The sequence below is a fragment of the Gorilla gorilla genome, chromosome 15 (genome assembly GCF_029281585.2).
Source record: "Gorilla gorilla gorilla isolate KB3781 chromosome 15, NHGRI_mGorGor1-v2.1_pri, whole genome shotgun sequence".
NCBI lineage: Eukaryota > Metazoa > Chordata > Mammalia > Primates > Hominidae > Gorilla > Gorilla gorilla.
Window position 1 is genome coordinate 117,503,438 of NC_073239.2, and position 20,569 is coordinate 117,524,006.

The window sequence follows — 20,569 nt, forward strand, 5'->3', positions numbered from 1 at the left end:
CCTCACCTGCGCAGCTTCTCCGTGACCTTCTCCAGTTCCTCCTGCGCGCGCCGCAGCTCGATCTCCAGGTAGTGGCGCGTGGAGTCGAACTCGGTCTCGAGCTTCTCGAGCTTGTGTGTGGTGTAGGACAGCCGCTTGCGCAGCTCGCCCTTCTGCTCCTGCAGCGCGCTGCAACGACATGGCGGCGGCGGGCCGGGCCGCGGCGCTGAGCGGGGGAAACTAAGGCCCGCAGGCCAGCCGGGGCGTGCCGCACTAACACGCGAGTACCTGCGCGCGCGCGCACACACACACACACACAGCCTCCCGGGCGTCACTGAAGACCCGCGGCGCCCCAGAGTCAGGGACTCTGACCCTGAGCCAGTCTGGCCTGGGCGGTTCCTCAGACTCCACCAGTGTCCCTCTCACAGGTAAATCCCTGGTGGTGGCTGGAGGAGTCGTTGACCCCAGAACCTGGCCAGTGTGTTGGGGGTGCTTTAAAGGACCCAGGTACAAAGAGCACCCATCAGCACCCAGGCTATCACAGAGCTGGCCCTGGGTGGCACAGGTGACTGGGGCCCTCACTCCTGCTTCTCCACAGTGCTAGGTTGGGATCGCTGAGGCCCAGAGTCAGCAGTGCCACGCCCAAGACCAGACCTGCTTTCCCCAAAATGGCTGTGTGGCCCTGGGACCCTGGGTCACTTCTCTGGGCCAGAGAGATGTTTGGTGGCAATGGCCCATGCCCAGGCAGTGTCCGCCACCATGGCCAGTGAGGCTGCATGCAGGACGGGAAACCTGGCAAGGTCCCGGCCTGCTCAAGTTCCCCTTCCTCCAGGAAGCCTTCCAGAAACCCAGACAATTCTTGAGGCTCTATTTTCTTCCCCCAGAATGGGGTCTCCTGGAGGGTAGGACCCCAGGATGCAGAGCCCCACATGCTCAGGAAACAGAGACCCACTATGACCCACTCTTCCGAGCCACCTGCCAACAATTCACCTGAACTAAAGCTGTGCAAAGGCAGGAGGGTAGTGTGGGGGCATCCAACAGGGATGGCTCGGAGCTCCCCAAGGCAGGGGCTGCACTTCCTGTTGTCTGGGTCAGAGTGGGGTCAGCAGCCAGCAGTTCTTTCCTTGCAATGGGTGCACAGCCCAGGGGCTATCTGGGACCAACATCTTTTGGATTGTGTTGCTGTGAGATGGGGACGGGACAGGCAGAAGTCCCGGGTGTCACGCAGGAAACTTGAGGTGTGGGAGAGGGCCTGGAACCCTGACTCTGCCCAGATGTGCTGTGGGACCTCGGGCAAGAGCCCGCGTTCTTGTGATATTCCCCACCCAAACCCAAGCGAGGGGAGTAGAGGGCAGGCAGGAGGCTCCCAGTTCCCCTGGGGCCACCACTGTCCCCCCAGCCCCGAGCAGAGGCATCTTCTGTCTGGGCCCTGTGAGTAAACCGCATGTGGCACTGCGGACACACACCCAGCAAGCCTCCAGGAAGCACTCTTGGATTCCTGCCCAGGGCTATATTTTTAAAAACAAATAAAAATAAAGCGTCGCTTACGTTTTTGAGAACCTCAGAGAAGGGCAGGGCGGGTCGTCCCAAGAGTCAGTCACCACAAGAGGAAGTAGAGTAACGAGCAAAGAGGGAAGCCCTAAGGCAAAGTGCCACAGCTGCCCACGTGGGTCTGCCTCCAGGAGCGCTCTCTGGGACAGTGCTCAGGCCTCCTTCCACCTCCTCCAGGCAGCCTTCTGTGGCTGCCCCACTTCTAGCACTCTATAGCTACAGGTCCCAGGCTGCTTCCCAGCACAGACCTGTCCTCCCCAGGGAGGTAGTGAGCTTCCCGGGGACTCCTATGCCATCCTGGGCTCCTAGGGCAGGCACAATGGGCTGCGCAGCAGCCCCTGAAGTCGACTGTTCCCTGCAGGGGCTCCTGGTGTACCCACAGCCCTCGGGAAGAGGTGAGGGCGTCGTCCATCCACCCACGTGGCCACCTCAGCCCCGAGTCCTCACCCCTTCTCCAGCCACACCCCAGGCCTCACTGACCAGCCTTAGGTCCTTGCTATTCTGAGACCTGCAACCCCAGCTCACTGTGCCCCCTCACCCAGCCCTGCCCCTTCTGGGCACCCTGAGGTCCCTACCCTCACCTCTCAGAGCCAGCAACCTGTCTGAGACCTCACAGCCAGGAGTAAGACAAACCCTGCCCCTGCCCCGGGAGCCTGCGGTCCAGAGGGGAGGCAGACAATGAGCTAGGCAGGGATTCTCCACGGGGCAGGTGTGGGAGGGGAGGACGAAGGGGCTGTGGGGTGGGCTCGGGGCAGACATCTCACAAGTCAGGCAGCTTCACAGAGCCTAAGTTTACCCCTGGCCTTTGGATGGCCTTCCAGATACAGCAGTCAACTCCCTGTTCCACCAGCCCTTAAATACTGCTCCCCCTCCCCAAGTCCTTCACACCCAACCACCTGCTACACCCAACCAATCTTTGGGCTAGCAGTGCCCCCAGCCCCTGACTCTCGCACCCCTCTCTGCCTCAGTGCCCGCTTGCTGCAGGCACCGGGCCATGGACACGCACCCCGTCCCCAGGCATAGCTGATGCCCCGCACTTGGCCGCCCCAGGGTTCCTGCCACGTCTTTCCCCACCTCTGCTGGTCCGGCGGTCACACCACAGGCCCCTCCCGACCTCGCCCGGGCTGTTCCCTGGGGCCCCGGTTTGCACCTGCACCCCTGCCCTGCATGCTCAGACCAAATCCCCTCCAAGCCAGCTGCACAAGGACCCCTCCCAGGTTTCCATCTGACTCCAGCGGGGTGTCTGTCAGGCTCCATACCCTCACCACGTCCAGCCACCCACCTATGGCCCTCAGGCATCTCCACACCCAACCCGTCCAATGCAGCCACATCCACCACACCTTCACTGCCCTCCACGTTCCCCACCCGGGGGGTGGGCATGGTGACCCCTCTTTACCCCTCACAGCCCTGTCACTAAGTCCTGGGGGTTCAGCTTCTCACACCTCTGAATGTGTCCCCTCTGCCCAGTCCAGGCTGTGTACCTAGGGTCTGCGGTCACCCAGATAGTACCTCCCTCCCTGTCCAGTGTCCCCCACACCAGGCAATAACCCGAGCCCTGCCACAGCAGCCTCAGTCTCCACATCTGCAGAACTGGATGGTGCCCCCAGACACGGGGGCAGGGCTGTTGCTGGTCCACATTCTACATAGTAGCACCCTCCACACAGTGGACAATGTCAGAGGTGGCACTGTGTGGGGTGGGGCCACCAGGCCACTGGGAATCTGGGGGAAACTGCTGGAGGCCTGTGGCTCAGAGGCCTCTGTCCCCTGCCCTGGGTGAAAAGGTGTCCTGGCAAGGGCCAAGATGGGTCAGGGAGTCCCCAGCGTCTGGAAACAGCTCCTTAGCAGACATACAGGGAGGGGTGTGGTGCTCAGAGCAGCCAGGGCCATGCCCTCCAGGCTGGGGCCACCCTTCCAGGTCTGGGGGCCTGGGGGACCCTGCTGGGCTTGCTGCCTGGTGAGTTACACCAGGATCTGGGGCTAACCGGCAGCGTGTGTGTGCGTGTGCATGTGTGTGCGTGCGTGTGTGTGCCCGTGTGCGTGTGTGTGCACGTGTGTGTGCGTGTGTGTGTGTGTGTGCGCGCGTGTGCGTGCGCACGTGATTCTTGGCTCCCTCCTTGCCTGTGGGAATTCCCTGGACTGGGGTGAGTGCCCAGCTCCCCTGGCACATGGTGAGGCCTCGAGGGATCTCCCTTCTGCCTTCCACCGAGAGCCCCTTCTGGCCACTTGCAGGGGGTCCAAGCCCAAGGAAGGAGCCCTTGGCTGGGATGCTGGGATGCTGGGCTGAGGGCTGTGAGGCTGTGCTGCCGGCCCACGCCTTCACCTTCACCTTCTGGGCCTCTGCATCTGTCTCGGGGAGTTGGACACACACACGGGACAGATGTCTGGGGACAGACGCAGAGACACCAGGGAGCCAGGGGAGACAACAGGTATGTTACCTGTCCCAGATCGAGGGCGAGGACCTGGCCAGCCGGCCCTGCAGTACTCGGGGCTGCCCGAGGCACAAGGGCACCCAGGGGCTGCGCAGCCTGTGGGCAAAGAGGACAGAGCTGCTCAGAACAGGTCGGGGTGGGCAGGGCTAGGGGCCATGCATGGCCCACCATCAGGGGCACAGCCACAGCCCCTTGGCTGAGACCGAGAGAGATGGGGAGTTGGTCCCCACCCCCTGCCAGGAAAACTTGTCATCTGCAAAGTAGCAGGGGTTGGGGATGTGGGTACCAGAGAAGGGAACCCAGCCTTGCACCTGCCAGCCCTCACTCCTCACTCTGAAGGGTCCCAGCTCAGCGGTGGCACTGAGTCCCACCATGGCAGGGTCACTGGTCACTCGCTCAGTGCCTCTTTTGAGCAGCCTGTCCCATCACTGGGCGGGGGGCGCAGCAGCAGCCCCTGAAGTCAGTTGTTCCCTGCAGAGCGGCAGGTCTACCCTCAGCCCTGCCTCACAGGACACAGGTGGGGTCTGGTCCATTGTCTCAGCCTCAGAGGGGAGTGATGGGTGCAAGCCCCCCCTCCCTACTAGCTCTGCATCTGTCGGGTGCCTGCCTGTTGCAGGGCTGGGTTCCTGGCGTGCAGGATTGGCGGGTCAGGAGGAGGCCCTCATGGCTGATGTATGGTCTCCTGTAGGCTGTGGGACCTGGCAGATGTTAGGGATCCGGGGTCCACTTCACCCTGCCCTGGGGCCCCTGCTCCCCTGCCCCTGCCTGTGGCCTATGTGAGGGGCATGGTGTGAGGAAGGACATGGGCCCGCCCCGGCCCTGCTAGGGTGTTGGCCTGCTGGAGGACACAGCGCCCAGACGAGTGCCCTCTTGGTTGTCCCCCTCCTGGGTTCTCTCTGGGGATCAGCTGGAGGGCTCGCAGAGATGCCCGGGCAGCCCTGCTCACCCTGCGCCAAAGCGGGAGATCCAACCTCTGCCTAGAGGGGCTGGTTCCATCAATAAGGCTCTGATGCTGCCCCAGAAATCAGGCTTTCAAAGAGTGCTTCAAGATTCAGGCAGATGGGCGTGCTCAGAAAAAGAGCCGTATAATCCCACTGAAAAAATAACTGCATACGGACAGCCACGGACAATAAGGCAAGCAAAGAAATGTTAATGTAGTTATACCTGGGTGGTGAAATGCTGGATAATTTAACATTTTTCTTTTATACTTTTCTGAATTTGTCATATTTTCTACAGTGAGGATGAAAAATCAGAGAAAAAAATTGCTAAAGATCAAATTTTGGTACCCCTACCCCAAAAGTCACCATTAGCACCCATGGGTCAGGCCGAGGGGGCAGCAGAGGTCAGGAAAAGCTCTTGGCACTGGCCACGAGTCGCACATTGCTCACTGGATTCCTGAGCTGCTCAGCAGAAGTGGGCGGGGGTCTGATGCCCCAGCGCATGGTGGGGAAGGGGAAGTGGGTCGGGGCGGTGGGCTTGGCCTCTGGCTGGACTGGACTTTGGAATTCCGGTCCCAGGTCTACCCTCAGCAAATGACCCCAGTGCTGCTGAGCGAACAGAAAACAGGATGGGATGAGTGCGTTCGCTCGAGGCTGCCAGAAACAACTGCCCTCATGGCCCGACCAAGGCCAGCGATTCCCATGGGCGTCCTCCTCCCAGCCCTTGCCAAGGAGACCCCACCCCAACAGGTCCCATCTGTAGGGGGCCTTATGGTAGGTGGGATTACTGAAGAATGAAGGCGCTCAGAGTAGAAAGGCTAGGACCCAGGGGAAACTGGGACCCAGGGGAAACTGAGGCCCAGGGAAGGGGTGGGGCTTGCCTGCAGGTGCAGTGAGTGGGGGGCATGGTTGTGACTTGACCCAGGCTCTGACTCTGGTCTCTCACAGGACATTTACTGAGCATCACTGGTGACCCGCTCTGGTTCTGAGCCAGGTAACAACACTTGGATGGAAATTCTCATTCTCAGTCGGTGGCGTGGAGGGCATCCCATCCTAGAGATGAGAAAACTGGGACCCAGAGAAGTTAAGCAACAGGCCCAAGATCACAAAGCAAGCCTCGGTGAGGACCAGGCAAGAACCAGGGCTGTTGGGCCCTCCCCTTTCTTGGACTCCCCTTCGAAGGAAAGGTGGGCAGGGGCATGTTGCTGAGAGCCTGGCACAGGAGGGCTGCCCTGCTGAGAGGCCTGCCTAAGTGTTTTGAGAGCAGGGGAGCCGTGACCTGTGGGACCGCAGAAGGGGGAATGAGCCGCCTCCCACTGGTTTCCTGGCCCAGCTGTCAGCAGAGCCAGCGATGGCCCCAGCGGGAGCCAGTAGAGCACGTGGTCCCTAGGGACGACCTGTCACAGTGTCACTTCCAGCTGGGTGCATGGAACCACGTTCCTGCTCCTACCAGCAGAAGGACCTGGTGACTGCTGGGCAGACAGATGGACTGGGGGTTGGCCTGGGCCACCGAGGCTGACCTGCCAAGAGACCTTGCCTTGGTGCTTCTTGGCAACCTTTGTGGACATAGGTGTAGTCACGTGGGGAGCAGTTGCCACCTGGGCCCTGTGTGTCTCAGGATGAGATGACTCCAGGAGGCCTGGAGCCCTACAGGAGACTGGGCAGGTTTTATCCGTGCCTCCAGGGCACACCCCCTCTCAGGACTTGGACCCTGGGGGTAGCACTGTCAACAGACGCCTGTTTTCCTCCCCCAGGGAAGGGCTTGAAGGGGCTGCACAACCAGCTGCAGGTCCTTGACGGGTGGGGAAGGAGAACGGGATGCTCAGGATGCACCAGGCATGGACCACAAGGTGCACCTGTGTCCCGTTCTCACTGGTGAGATGCCCCTCCCGCCGCCTCTCAGCCCTAAGAGGGATGCCACAATTGCTGCCATCCTACAGATGCAGAAAAGCCTGTGGCCACCTGTGGGACGCTGTGACTGCTCCCACCCCATTCCAGGGCAGAAAGGGGAGGAAGATGGTGACAGCCAGGTCTGGCCACACCCCAACACCATACTCCTGGCCCCCAGGAAAAATGACAGGACATTTTGCCTCAAGCCAGCTAGGCCTGATGCCTCTTCTCGCCCCTGCTAAGAGGGACAACTGTCCCATACAGGCCTTCAGATTTCCCCCAAATGTGGCTGCCCCCACACCCATCCAGACCCTTATCCATGCTGTCCTCTCCCCTGGACATGTCCTCGTCTCCCTTCTCTGTGTGTCCCCAGGTCCTCTCCTCTCTTGTGAGGCTTTGCTCAGATGCTGCCTCTTCCAGGAAGTCTTTCTCGGTTCCCCCTGCTGAAGGTCCCTCTCTTCCTCTCCAGGTGCCTCCCCTCACCTTGGACTGCCTGTGCTGGACAACCCTTCTGCTGGGATACTGCTTCCCTTCTCTGCTGGGCTCTCTGCTGGCCCTGCCTCCAGCAAGCCCACTCCACAAGACAGCCAGAGGACGCGTCCAAACAGGTGAGATGTTCCCTGGCTCCCCACTGCCCTACAAGTCTTGGTGCAGCTGATGGAGTTCAGACAGGGTGACTTCAGTGGAGCAGGTAAGCGTCCACTTAGGGTCAGGGCTGGAGCCCCAGGGCCCTGCCTCTGTCATCCTGCTGTCCTTCCTCCATCACGGGAGGCCACCGGGCCCATGCCCTTCCTGCTCCCCTGAAGCCCATGGGGCCCTGCTGGGCTGGGGGAGGACGGTCACATGAGCTCCAGGGCCCCTGGTGTCAGGAGGAAACCCTTTCTAGCTCCATGGTGTGCTGAGGACATGGGAGCCCGGAGCTCAGAGGGCGCTGAGCAGGTTCCTGGAGGCTGCGGGGGAGGCCTGGCTCCCATCCTCCCACTTGATGTCACGACAGTGGGGTAGGGCTGGGCTGCGGCTGTCACTGTTGCACAGTCAGCCGAGGGCCCGAGAGCCGCTCCCACCCTGTGCCCCTGGCGTGTTGTGGGATCCCGCAACGCCCTGGGCACAGCCTCTGTCTTCCCTCTTCGGTCGTGGCTCTCAGCCTGGCCCCACAGTGTCATGCTCCGGCAACACTAAATTGCTCCTCCTCCCTTCCAGGCTGTAGGCAGCCAGGCTCTCATCTCTGTGACTTTGTCCCCGTGTCCCCTCTGCCAGGATCTCACTCCTCCCTCCTGCTCCAGGTTAACTCCTCTCCACATAGCACCTGAGGGGGCCTGAAACCCCAGCTCACCCCACCCTGCCCTGGATGAGGTCAATTGCTGCCCCTCACTCCCCACCAGCCCACTCCCCACCAGCCCTGTCCTTGAGTGTTGCAGTGCCAGGTCTCCTGTTCCCACCCTGGCCCCCCAAACTGTAGTTCCCCCCAGATGGCTCATTTCTAGACCCAGACTATGTTCTACCCTGGCTCAGAGCTCCCCCAACTCCTCTCTGTACCAAGACTAAAAGGCCAGTTCCTCACCCCAAATTCCTGTCCCCAGGGACCCGCCACAGCCCCAGCCTCGCCATTCCTGGCACCCCCCACCTTCCCGCCAGGCACGCTGGCCTTCGGGCTGTGCACATGCCCCTGAGAGCCTGCCTTTGCACCCCTCAGTGCCTAGAGCAGGACCAGGCTGAGCAGGGGGGTCACACACTCACCCTCTCAGCCTCCAGTGAGTTGATATCAGCCCTGGGAGAAGGTCTTTGTCCCCAAAGCTGCTCGGACCTCGCCTGGTCTTTCCCAGCAGAACCTACAGTTGGCCCCTGGAGGAAGCCCACATCAGACCCTTGGGATGCCTCTGACGGGCCCAGGGCCGAGTCCTCACAGAGCTGCTTTTGCCCCCCGCCAGGGCCATCTGGGGTCTTCCTGCAGAAGGCCTTGTGCCCCAAGCCTTCCATCAAAGGAGCAGCAACAAGCCCTGTGGAAACCCGGGCTGGGTGGGCAGAATCGCCTCGCCTGGCGGAGCCTCTCCTGTGCCGGTGGTCTGTGTTCCCTGTGCCCGTGGCCACCCTCGTTCCTCATGGCTCAGAAGAGCCTCTCTGTCCCCTCCAACTTGCTCCTGCTGTGCTGACTCTGTCCTTTGTGTGGCCTGGAAGCCGACAGCAGACCACTTCCAACAGAAGGTGGGGGGCACCCCAGTCCCTGCCCACCGTGTGCACCCATTCAGTCCTCAGACCCCCGAAAGGGAGGTGTGTACCCCACCCCGTTTTCCAGATGAGGAAACAGGTTCACAGCGCTCAAGGAACAGGGCCTGTCTGAGGTCACACAGCCCGGCTGGGGTTCCATTCTAGGCCAGCCTCACACTGAGATGCCAGATTTTAACGTAAATAGTAGTGCTTTAGCCATCCTGGTGCGTGTCTCCCGCACAGCGAGACAACTATGATGAGCTGCCCTCTGCCTCCGTGTGGCTAGAGGGTCGACCACGGTGGCCCCGGAGTCCAACAGGACAACTGGTCACTGCTGGCACTGCTCTGGGCTTAGCCGTGCCCGCCCAGGCCTGGGCAATCCCGTGGCTGACCTCTACAGTGATACCGGGACTCCACCTGCACAGAGAGAAGGACTCTGAATGTCATCACCATGGCCGCTGGCTGTTGTGCAACTGCCCCTGGGGGAAAGACACGTGCATGCATGTGCATGTGTGTGTACGTGGTGTGTAGGCCTATGTGTATGTAGTGAGGGAGGGGACTGTCACGGTGCTGAGCTAGGTCCCTCAGCCAGGAGGGGTGGCCTGGAGAGCAGTGAGCTTTGGTCATCGCCAGCTCAATTGGGGCCACCCTGACGGTGTGGATTTGGGCTCAAGGCCTCCCGTCTTGCTCCCCTGCTCTCCCCTCCCCCTCCTTCACTGGCCACACCTCTCCATTTGGATCCTTGACTCCGGGATGACCTGGCTGGCCACGCCACTGCTCCCTCCTGCCTGGAGACTGGAGTCAGGATGCAGCAGGGAATGTTTCATCTCACCTCATCTTATCAGGCAGCTGCAGCCCTGCCCCGCTGCCCCCCTCTTTCTGCAGAACCTCGTGCTGGGAGCTGGTACACCATGTCCTGGGGAGCCCTCGGAGGGTGGGCAGACCCAGCGCGTGCCCAGGGCCAGGGCAAAGCGGGCCAACCCAGGCAGGTTGATGGGGCGGCTGTAGTCACTCCTGGACCTTGGCACAGGCTGCCCCCCTGCTCAGAGCGTGCCCTTCCCTGAACTTTGGTTCACTCTGTTCACCCCCTCCAGGAAGGGCTCCCTGACATCCCCCCTGGGTCAGGAGCCCTCTTCTCCATCCTCACCCCAGCCCTACAGTGCAAGGGCACGAGGGCTGTCTCCTCCTCATCAGGGCACAAGGGCTGTCTCCTCCCAGTCAGGGACCCAGTGCCTGCTGCAGGACTGGAGGTGCCTGAGGAGAGCGCAGCCAGCTCTGAGCTCCCAGATGCGATTTCAGGAAAGGCCTGCAGGGTGAAGGCCTGGGGACTCTGTCCCCTAATAAGGGGACAGCTGGGTTTCTGACGAGGGTGGGTGGGGCAGAGCCGCCCGGGGCAGCAGGCTATGTCCCTGGGCATCCCTCCATGCCCCCTCTCTGCAGGTCACAGTCCGCTGCTGTCCCCACTGATCTCCATCCAACCTGGATTTTAGAGGAAGAGCCCAGGCCCTGGGTAGCTGCATGGCTGAAAGCACCACATGCGAGTCAGGGCGGGCCAAACCCAGGCCCCTAGTCCCAGCGCGGGCTCTGCCAGCCTTTTCCAGCCACACCCAAGTCAGGGCGGGCCAAAGCCAGGCCCCCAGTCCCAGCGCGGGCTCTGCCGGCCTCTTCCAGCCACACCTGAGTCAGGGCGGGCCAAACCCAGGCCCCCAATCCCAGCGCGGGCTCTGCCTGCCTCTTCCAGCCACAGAACCTACAGAGAGGAGATGGTCAGGGAGCGCATTGGCCTCCAGAGCCCAGGACTGGAAGGAGGAATCGGGGCAGGGAATGTGAGACTCTAGCTCTGAGCCTAGTGGGCAGACGCACACAAGCCATGCTTGCTGAGAGATGACTGCCATGGCGGGGGTTGCCCTGCTAGAGGCGGGAGGGGAGTCAGGCCCAGATCCCAGACCCTCTGTGATGCCCGATGTACTCCATCCATGGGGACCCCATGCGGTCCCACTTCTGACACCCACTCTCTTTCCAGCTCAGGCCCGAGGACGCCCCTCACTCCATCACTGCCACCGGGGGTTCTCACAGCCCCTCACTGGCCTTGCCCTCACTTGGCAGCCAATGACGGCATTATGGCCTCCTCCCCATCACTCTCCTCATTGTACTAAGGGTACAATCTCTCCATCCACTGGGCTCCTGCACCCACATGGATGGCAGGAGACAGCAGCGGGCGGATGGCCTCGCTCTCCATTCATCCACAGACTGACAGGGATCCTAGGCGTGCCTGTGCCATTCCCTTCGACTTTCCTGGAAAGTGACTTCATGCCTTCCCCTCCTGCCTCCCAACTCCCAACACCTCCTCCCCATCCCCACTCAGGCTGATGACCTCGCTTCCTTTTCTTCCCTTTCTGCTGAGAAGTGAAACCATCCAAAGGGCACTTTCGCAGATGTCATCTCCACATGCCCCACCTACCAGCATCTGCCCCGACACCTGGTGCCGCCCACTGTTACTTACAGACCAACCAGGCAGCTCTCAGCTGGGCTGGACCGTGGCCGCTGGCCTCCCCCAGCTGCAGGTGGGGCTCCAGCTAGTCTCCCTCGCTCCTGAACCATCCATTTCTCCCTCGCTTCCCGGTCATTCTCTGGCAGACAAACTCGTGGTTGCTCTTCCCATATTGAGAACAACCCTCTCTTCACCCTCCAGGTACAGTCCCTGTTCCCTGATCAATGGAAGTGTCTGACCTTGCTGCCTCTGCCTCCTTACTCCTAGCCTGCCGGGACGGGACCAATGCCCACCAGGATCTTGTCCCCTCCATGTCACCGAACTGGTCCTGTCGCAGCCTTCACCTGAGCTGCGCCCTCAGCAGCCAGGCACATGCCGCCTCTCCCTGCTCCCGCACCTCCCACCCTCACTGCACTCTCCGGCTGCCCCTTCTCAGGCTCCTCTGTGGGGTGCTCCTCATCTCCTGGCCTCCTGGCACCAGCGCGTCCCAGGGATCTGGCCTCTGGCATTTCCTTCCCTGGGTGCACTCACCAGTGGCAACCCTAGCCAGCAAATACCATCTCTCTGCTGAGGCCCCCACATTGGCTGCTCCCCAACTCCACTGCCTCACCTTTGTCTCATGGGCAGCACGGATCTGCTGGGCGCAGCTGAGCTCCCATCGCCCCTACAAATCCACAGTCTACCCCCCCACCCTGCAGCAAGACAAGTCCTCTCCTGTGCCTCGATGCATCCTTGACTCCTCTCTCTCTCTCCCCATCCTTCCCGGGGTATACCAGGAGCCTTGACTCCTCTCTTTCTCTCCCCATCCTTCCCAGGGTATACCAGGAGCCTTGACTCCTCTCTCTCTCCCCATCCTTCCTGGGGTATACCAGGAGCCTTGACTCCTCTCTCTCTCCCCATCCTTCCCGGGGTATACCAGGAGCCTTGACTCCTCTCTCTCTCCCCCCCATCCTTCCCGGGGTATACCAGGAGCCTTGACTCCTCTCTCTCTCTCCCCATCCTTCCCAGGGTATACCAGGAGCCTCACCTTCTAGGCCCACCCGCCACACCAGGCCCACTCCTTTCAAGTGACTGCTGCGCAGCCCCATGGCAGTCTCAGCTACTCTCATCTGCTCTCAGCCCGAGACCCCCTTGAAACAAATGTCAGACCCATCCGTGGGGAGGTGGGCCATCGTGTGCGGGACACACAGCTGGGAGCATGCCGGTGGGGCCAGGGCGCGTCCTGGAGATTGGTGTGGCCGGAGCATGGGGCCTGGGGGTTGTTGGGGGGAGCAGACAAGGGGTGGGCCTGGGGTCAGCTGGCAGAAGGCCCTGAGCATGTGCTGAAGTATCTGATCCTCTTCCTGGGGGCCCCAGAGATGCTCACACCAAGGAGCTCAGGAAGTTGGCTTGGGCTTGGGGCCGTCCCTCTGCTGGGAGAGCAGGGCTAGAGCAGGGAGCCTCAGTGGGGCTGTCTCCGAGAGCCAAGGGGAGCTGTGCGGTGGGCCCAGGAGGCTCCTGGGCACCCCTGCCTGGGCTCCTCTTTCCCAGCACCAGCCTGTCACCACTGATCACTACTCCCTCCTCTCTCCCTCTGGAGAAGATGGGGTTGGCAAGAGGGTGGGGCTGTGCGCACCTTGGCCCTGGAACCCCTGCCTCACCCTTCCACACACAGTCAATGTGCAGGGGCAGGACTGGCAGACAGATGGCCATGGGCCGGCCCCGCAGCCAGGAACGAGCTCCTCGTGGGACTCCCAAATTGACCTTTCAACGCCTGCCACCCGCCCTGGTGCCCAGGAGAGAAGAGGTCACAATTCAGCATTTCGATTACTGGCTTCATTACTGGCCACCAAGGAACCCACGCTGGCTTTGCTAATTTGACCACCCCACCAGCCTGCTCACCACTGCAAACAGATGTGGGCAAACTTATTAATTGGATCAGCAGGAGGCCTGTTTTCTGGAATTCCAGGGATCACAGAGCTGATCAGAGCAGTGGACACTTATCAGTAATCGTGGACTGCAGGACCTGGGCCCCCTCCACGCCCTGGGTCTCTCTGGGATGCTCTTGGTCCCTGGCTGGTCCCACTCCACGTTCACCTCTGCATAGGTGCGCACACAGACACTCACACTCAAGAGGCAAGACCCAGTCTCCAAGAAAAGCCTGCAGCTACGGGGAGGGTTGTCAGCAGCAGCAAGGTTTGGAGGGAGGCGCCAGGGCCGAGGAGAGAGCTGGGGTCACTGGTGGCATCTGCCCTCCCTCCTGAAGCCAGGCCCGGGGCTCCCTAAGCCTCCCTTTGGCGGTGTCTAGGATCCCCCAATCCCTGCAGCAGCCCCGGGAGGCTGAGAGGGTCATGTGGACTATTTACTCTGCTGAATGGTGTGGGCAGGAGAGGGTGGGTGGCTGAGCAGGCCCAACCTCAGCAGTCTCTGCTCTGCCACAGGCCACTGGGGCCACTAAGCTTGGCACTCAAGCTCTCAGAGCCTCAGTTTCCTCAAGGAGGAATGGGGGCAGAAGCCCCAGCCAGCCCCCAGATGCTCCTGAGATCCGGGGATCATCCCGGCGGCCCTACCGCACTCTGAGCTGACAACCTCAGAGCTGCTCCAGATGAAGGGTGATTTGGGCCCAGCTCTGTGTCTTGGGTCCTCCTGTGTCCCCAGCAGCACCACCTGCCCCTGCCTCTCTTTTCCTTCTCTCTTGCTCAGCAAAGCCCTGCCCAGGGAAGCCCAGCCATGTGCCTCCTCTGGCCCTCACTGGGGATCCCCCAGACACATGGCTGGGGCCTGTGGGGTGTCCAACCTCAGCAGCCTGGGGTGGTGTGCGGCCAGGGCAGCCTCCCCTCCCTGGGATGGCCATTCCAAATGCCACCACCGGCCCCTCACACTCCAGCCAGACCCCCAGGACACAGAGACCCAGCAGTGGCTGCTTCCCTCGTCCGGTCAGACCCCCAGGACACAGAGACATGGCACTGGCCACTTCCTGGCAAACCCGGACCATCACCCATGCTAGTGGCCATGAGGGGCAGAGGAAGTGGGGCTGAGAAGCCCAGAAGACCTGGTCCCAGGCCCTGCTGCATTCACCTGACAAGCATCCCCTGCCCCATCTCCTGCTTCCCGTCTCATGTCCTGCAACTCTGTCCTGCTGCTGCTCAGGACAGACACCTCAGCTGCCCTCAACACGAGCCCCAGAGCCTCGGTGGGTCCATCAGGGGATGGAGCATGAGGCCTCTCTCAGGTTGCTTTGCAGACACAGGGGGGACCTTTAAGAGACAGGCACTCCCCACTGCAGAGCGCAGGCCCAGAGGCCTCCAGCCCTCGGAAGGATTTTCTGCCTGTGGTAGTTGGGGGTGGGGAGGGGGAGCCCCATTCGGGCCTGACATGGAGCCTTGAGAAACAGGCACGTGGCATTGCCTCCTCTGAGGCGCTGCCCCAACCATCGACGGCCCCTGGGGAAAAGTGCAGACAGCTTAGGGTGCAGAAGAGCTGGCCCGCCCCCAGCTCAGAGACCCTCAGAGGGCCCCACGCTGCCGGGCCCTCTCCTTCATGGGAATGATGTCACCACTCAAGGGGTGGGCAGCAAGGCCCAAGCAGAGCAGAGCCACCCGAAACAGGCAGGCCACAACAGCAAGGCCCGGCCCACAAGCCAGATGCATGACCCCAGCGTGCACGGAGTCTCCTGAGCCGCCTTCTCAGGTAGGTGCTATTACTACCCCCATTTACAGATGTGGCACTGAGAGTCAGAAAGCTTCCGAAATCTGCCCAAGACCAGGTGTGGTGGCTCATGTCTGTAATCCCAGCACTTTGGGAGGCCGAGGCAGGAGGATCACTTGAGCCCAAGAGTTGGAGACCAGCCTGGGTGACATGGTGACACCCCGTCTCTACCAAAAATACAAAATTAGCCCAGTGTGGTGGCACATGACTGTCTGTAGTCCAGGCTATTTGGGAGGCTGAGGTGAGAGGATTGCTTGAGCCCTGGACTGCACTCCAGCCTGGTAGACAGAGCAAGACTGTCAAAAAAAAAAAAAAAAAAAAAAAAATTTGCCGAAGGCCACACAGCCAGTAAGTGATGACAGACTTGGGATTGAAACCTAGGTGCGTCTACCTTCTTAACCACATACCCCATCAGGGAGACAGGCCTTGCAGAGGAGTGGGAACTCAACTGGGCTGTGGGGACAAAGGCACCCTGGCCCCACCTGTAACCCCAACCCCCCAAGTTGATACCATCAGAGCTGCTCCAGATTAGGAGTGACTCCCAGACTCATACCCCAGCTGTCAGTGTCTTGGTTCTTCACCCCCTGAGCCCCTAGCTGCAAAGGGAGAAATCAAAGTGAGGCAGTCATTCACACCTTAGTGAGAATTAGTCCATAAGACTTCCTCTAGTAGGATCAAGTTTAGAAGTGGGGTAGAGAGCCTTGAAGGATCACACTCCGGGAGGGGTGTGGCCTGCTGGGGTAGTGGGTGGGTTGGAGGAGACAAGAGATGGAGAGCAGGGGGCCTGGGGGAAAGGGACAAGGAAATTCAACAGCCATCCTGAAGGTGGGTGCCGCCAGGTGGCCAGCCCCACCCCCAGGACATCTCTTCCTGAGTTGTCGGGGCCCAGACCACAATGCAATTAGTTCCCCACCCTCAATGAGCACCTACTGCATGCCCAGAGAACCCAACTTGGATGCTGTCTAGGACAGGGGCCTGCCGGAAGCAGGTGTGCAGCGGGAGTTTGCTAAATAATGGGACACCTCAAGCCTGTGTGCCCCCAAACCCGCTCCTCCCCCACAGCTGTCCCCACCTCAGGGGAAGAAAGTCCATCCTTTCAGCTGCTCGTGCCCAATGCCCTGGAGTTGTCTTTGACACCCCCTTTTCCCCCACACCCCATGTCACCCCCATCAGCAGACCCCGTCGCTCGAGCCTCCAACACATCCAGAACGCAGCACCTCTGCCCTCCTCCATGGCCACCAGCCCTTGCTGTTTCCTGCAGGCCTCCGGTACACCTGCTGCTCCCTCTGCCTGGACCTCCTGGTGCCTTGACCCGGTGGCGCCCACTCAGGGCCTTCCCTGAGCCACGCTGTAGAGGTCACCTGCTCCCCGTCCCCCACTCACTGCCTTCCTTTCTTTTTGTCCCCGCAGCACTTGTCACTGTGATATTTATTTAACTTAAAAAGTTTTCTGTTCCCGCCAACTAGGAGATTGGCCTGTGCAGTCATTGCGGCGTCCTCAGCGCCAACAGCAGCCTCTGGTGCTCAGTGAATGCGTGTGGAATCCATGATCAGTGAACAATGAGAGCAGCAGGGCCGGCTCGCAGGGCCCACGCGGGAGACTTGGGTGGGAGAGGGTGCCCTTTGGCGGGGGGCGTGGAGGGGCAGGGCAGGACAGGGTCAGGACCTTCGACGCCACCTGCTCTCCATCTGTCTCCATCCCTGGGACATCAGCCTGGCACTTCTGCAGAGTGTCTCAGCCTGGACAAGTGTCCGACATGGACAGGACCACAAGCACCGGTCATAGGAGTGAAGGAGAGAGTGTGGCCGGAACACCTAGGTGTCCTTGTGCAAAACTGAAACCAAAACCAAAAAGGAGCTCAACCTTGACCCCTAACCACTGCAAACCCAAGTTCAAGTGGATGAAAAGCCAATAGCCTCAATTCTTCAGGAGGGTTCCTTAAACAAGACACAAACACTTTAATCAGAAAGTGAAAAAACCTGACACATTCAGCAAAATTAAAATTAAGAACTTTTGTCTATAGAAGGACCATGTGAACAGCGAGACGCGGCGTCCCCCAGGAGGTGTGGCTGCTGCATGTGTAACTGACAATGTGAAGAGCTCCCACAAATCAATGAGAAAAACACCTTGGTAGAAAGTGCGCACGGCCTTCGCCGGTGAGGAAACCCAGCGGGCAGCAACCCAGGGCAGCCCACCCCAACAACGCTGGAGGGACAGTGATGGGGAGAAGCGGTTTCAAGAGTCTGTTCCGATCTTCCAGAGCTGACCCTATGCGCACCCTGTGCCCCGGAGGTTCCACTGAGGGTGCACACCCAGAATCGCAGCCCACATCCCCAGACACCCGCACAGGAGTTTCCTAAGGTGGCCCAGGCTGCACAGTGCCCGGCAGTCTGCCAGGGAACAAACGGATCTCAGGGAAGCCACCATGACAACAGCAACTGGTAGCTCCACCTACCACCACAAGGGACCCTCACAAACAGAATAGTTTTGGTGAAAAAAAGCCACCCCCGAAACACAGGCTGAAGGAATCCAGGTATGAGGTCCCAAAGCAGGCAACATACAACCATCTCTGCTGGGGATGCCCTCTCAGGTGGCAGAACCACGAGGACAGCAAGGAACCACTGAGCACAAGGTCGGCATCCCGGTGACCGCTCGGAGTAGGATGGGGCTGTCTGTGGGGAAGGGTCTCGGGGGATCCCAGGGGCTGGCTGGGAGCAGAAAGGGGCTGTCTATGGGGAAGGGTCTCGGGGGATCCCAGGGGCTGGCTGGGAGCAGAAAGGGGCTGTCTATGGGGAAGGGTCTCGGGGGATCCCAGGGGCTGGCTGGGAGCAGAAAGGGGCTGTCTATGGGGAAGGGTCTCGGGGGATCCCAGGGCCTGGCTGGGAGCAGGATGGGGCTGTCTGTGGGGAAGGGTCTCGGGGGATCCCAGGGGCTGGCCGGGAGCAGGATGGGGCTGTCTGTGGGGAAGGGTCTCGGGGGATCTCAGGGGCTGGCCATGTTGAACTCCTTGACACAGGTGGTGGTCGCCAGGTGGTCGTTCTAAACTTAACCACTGAACTGTGTGGATATTTATTAATGTCTCTGCAGGCCTATCACAGTTCACGACTTTGAAAAATTCTATTTTGGGGGGAAAACGTGGACACCAAACAGGAGTAGCTCTGGGCACCCCAGGAGCCATGAGAGGCAACTGACCCACTTCTCTGTTTGACAGAGGAGGGAACCGAAGCTCAAATAGAAAAAGGGGCTGCCCAGCAGCACGCTGCAGGAGGCAGGCAGGAGGGACCCTGTTTGGAGGGAGAGGAGGGGATTAATTTGAGGGATTAGAGGCACAGAGGCTCTGAGCACACGGAGAGCCAACCGGGACTTGGTAATATCTATAAATATTTGAGAGTCACAAGAATAGTTTTTCCAAGCAGTCGAAGACAAGATAGCTGAGTGTGGCTGAGCAAGGGTCAAAGGACAAGAGCCAAGGTGGCCAGGCCATCAAATGGTGTGGCTGCATATCTACCGTGTGGCCCCCCTGGCCTGTGGGAGCCCTACTGTGCGCCAGCCTCTGCCAGGCACTGTGGCTGTCAGAACACCAGGGGCCAGACCCAGGCTCTGTTCTCTGGGGTGCCCATCTGGGGCCCTGGGGAAGACAGAAGACACCCCAGATGTCAGTGGGAGCCCCACTGACCTCCACTCCCCACCCCTTACCTGTCTTCCCTAAACACATCTGCTCTGGGCAGCCCCCAGGCCTTTGCACCTCTTGGAGGGTGGCCTGTCTGTCCTTGGAAACTCCTACCCATTCTTCATGCCTCGGCTCAAGTGTCCCTGCTTCCCGGAAGCTCTTCCCAATACCCCAGGCCAGGGTTCACAACCTGGGACCCCAGAGCATTCTGGGCAAACCCCTTCTGTATTCTGTCCGCTGGCCTAGGAGGATCTGTTGTGGGCCTCTGTCCCCGGCACTGGAGGGCCAACCTGGCTCTTTTCACAGAGCTGGTACCCAGAGGGGGCCGGAGTCCACTTGGGAGGGAGGGGCAAGAGTGTCATGAAAACCCCAGGGAAAAGGCGACAGGGAAGACACAGAGTTTGTCATGTGGACAAGAAGGCAGGGAAGGGCATTCTTTACAGCAGGGACTGCGTGGGCAAAGGCAGGGGCACGAAGGTGGCAGCTTGTGGGGAACTCGGAAGCAGGGCGACAGCATGGGGGGGCAGCCAGCGGGAGGGACCAGGGAAGAGAGACCCCTCAATGTACACCTGCCCACCAAAGGGAGCCATTGAGGGCCACAGTGCCACCAGGTGACATGGTCCTTTTGCTCTTCAGCAAATATTTACAGGACTGTCCCATGAGTCAGTCCTGGCTCCAGGCCCTGGGGGGTGTGGGAGAGAAGGGGGCCAGGACCAGCACTCTCAGAGCTCAATCCAGACCCACAGACCCAGCCTGTGATGTGCAGACTCCACAGTCCAGGGGCCAGGAGGCAGGACCGACCATAGGGTCATCCCTCTGGACACTCCAGGACCCCTTCACTGTGACCACCGTGTGGTCTGAGGTTCCCCAGAGACCCTCTACCTGGGCCTGCTCTGGGCCAGGTCCCAGGAGAGATGCTTCCACCACAGGGGCTCACGGCACCCAACATCCCTGCAACCTGGTTGTGGTTAGGACACCCACTTTACAGATGAGAAAACTGAGGCCCAACCAGGGCCAGGACTTTGTCAGTGACTGGGTCTGTGGGACCCCAAACCCTGTGCCCTTCTGTGCAGGAAGCCATGCTGACCAACTTCCCTTCCACTCCCCTGGGCTTTTGGTTCTGAATCCCAGGCACCAAATGCAGCACAGAAACCCACTGGGGCAGCCCCGACACTGGCCAGAAGGGAAGATTCTGGAAAAGCCCTTCAGGCAACTCTGAGAACACTAATTGGGTGAGAGGGAGAGGAGGGCAGGACTCCTCCCCAGTTCTAGGAGTCCTTGCCCCACGCCACCCCTGGCAACTCCAGAAAGGCCACATGGCCTGATGCAGCCCAGGAGCCCAGGCCCTGGCCACTGCCTCCAGCCTTTATGGCTTAGCCCAGGGAAGCCTCAGCCCGCCTGGGACAGCAACGCTGACGCCATCAGCAGCTCAGGCAGCAGATCCGCCCACCTGGCACACCTGCCTACCTGTGCACCCAGCTGGGCGGGGTCATGCCTCTGTTCTCAGTGCCTGGCACACTGGAGTAGGTGCCGGAGAGCCTTGGCCGGGCACAGGGAAGGAGGGAAAGAGAAAGAGAACCACCGCAGGGAACCCCCAGGCTGGCCTCAGGGCACCCCATGAATGCTAAGTTTTTCCTCAAGTCTCAGCTGAGTTAAGCAGTGTTTCCTCCCCCCCACAGGCGGTACAACCCAGGTGGTGAAATGACAGCCGATGTGGGGCACCAGGAAA

At 60.6% G+C, this 20,569-nt stretch overlaps 1 protein-coding gene across 13 annotated transcripts in view; it reads right to left on the minus strand.

The window, feature by feature from the left end:
* BEGAIN (brain enriched guanylate kinase associated) overlaps positions 1–20,569 on the minus strand; it is a 50,988-nt gene that overhangs the window by 9,299 nt on the left and 21,120 nt on the right. For 8 of the 13 annotated variants that reach the window (XM_031001882.3, XM_031001879.3, XM_031001878.3 and 5 more), the window contains exon 3: positions 7–168. In XM_031001882.3, the coding sequence (XP_030857742.1) occupies positions 7–168 (162 nt within the window). Of the gene's footprint in view, positions 1–6; positions 169–3,965; positions 4,056–20,569 lie in introns of all 13 variants that reach the window. The other 5 variants (XM_055361559.2, XM_055361556.2, XM_055361555.2 and 2 more) reach the window with 1 other exon arrangement.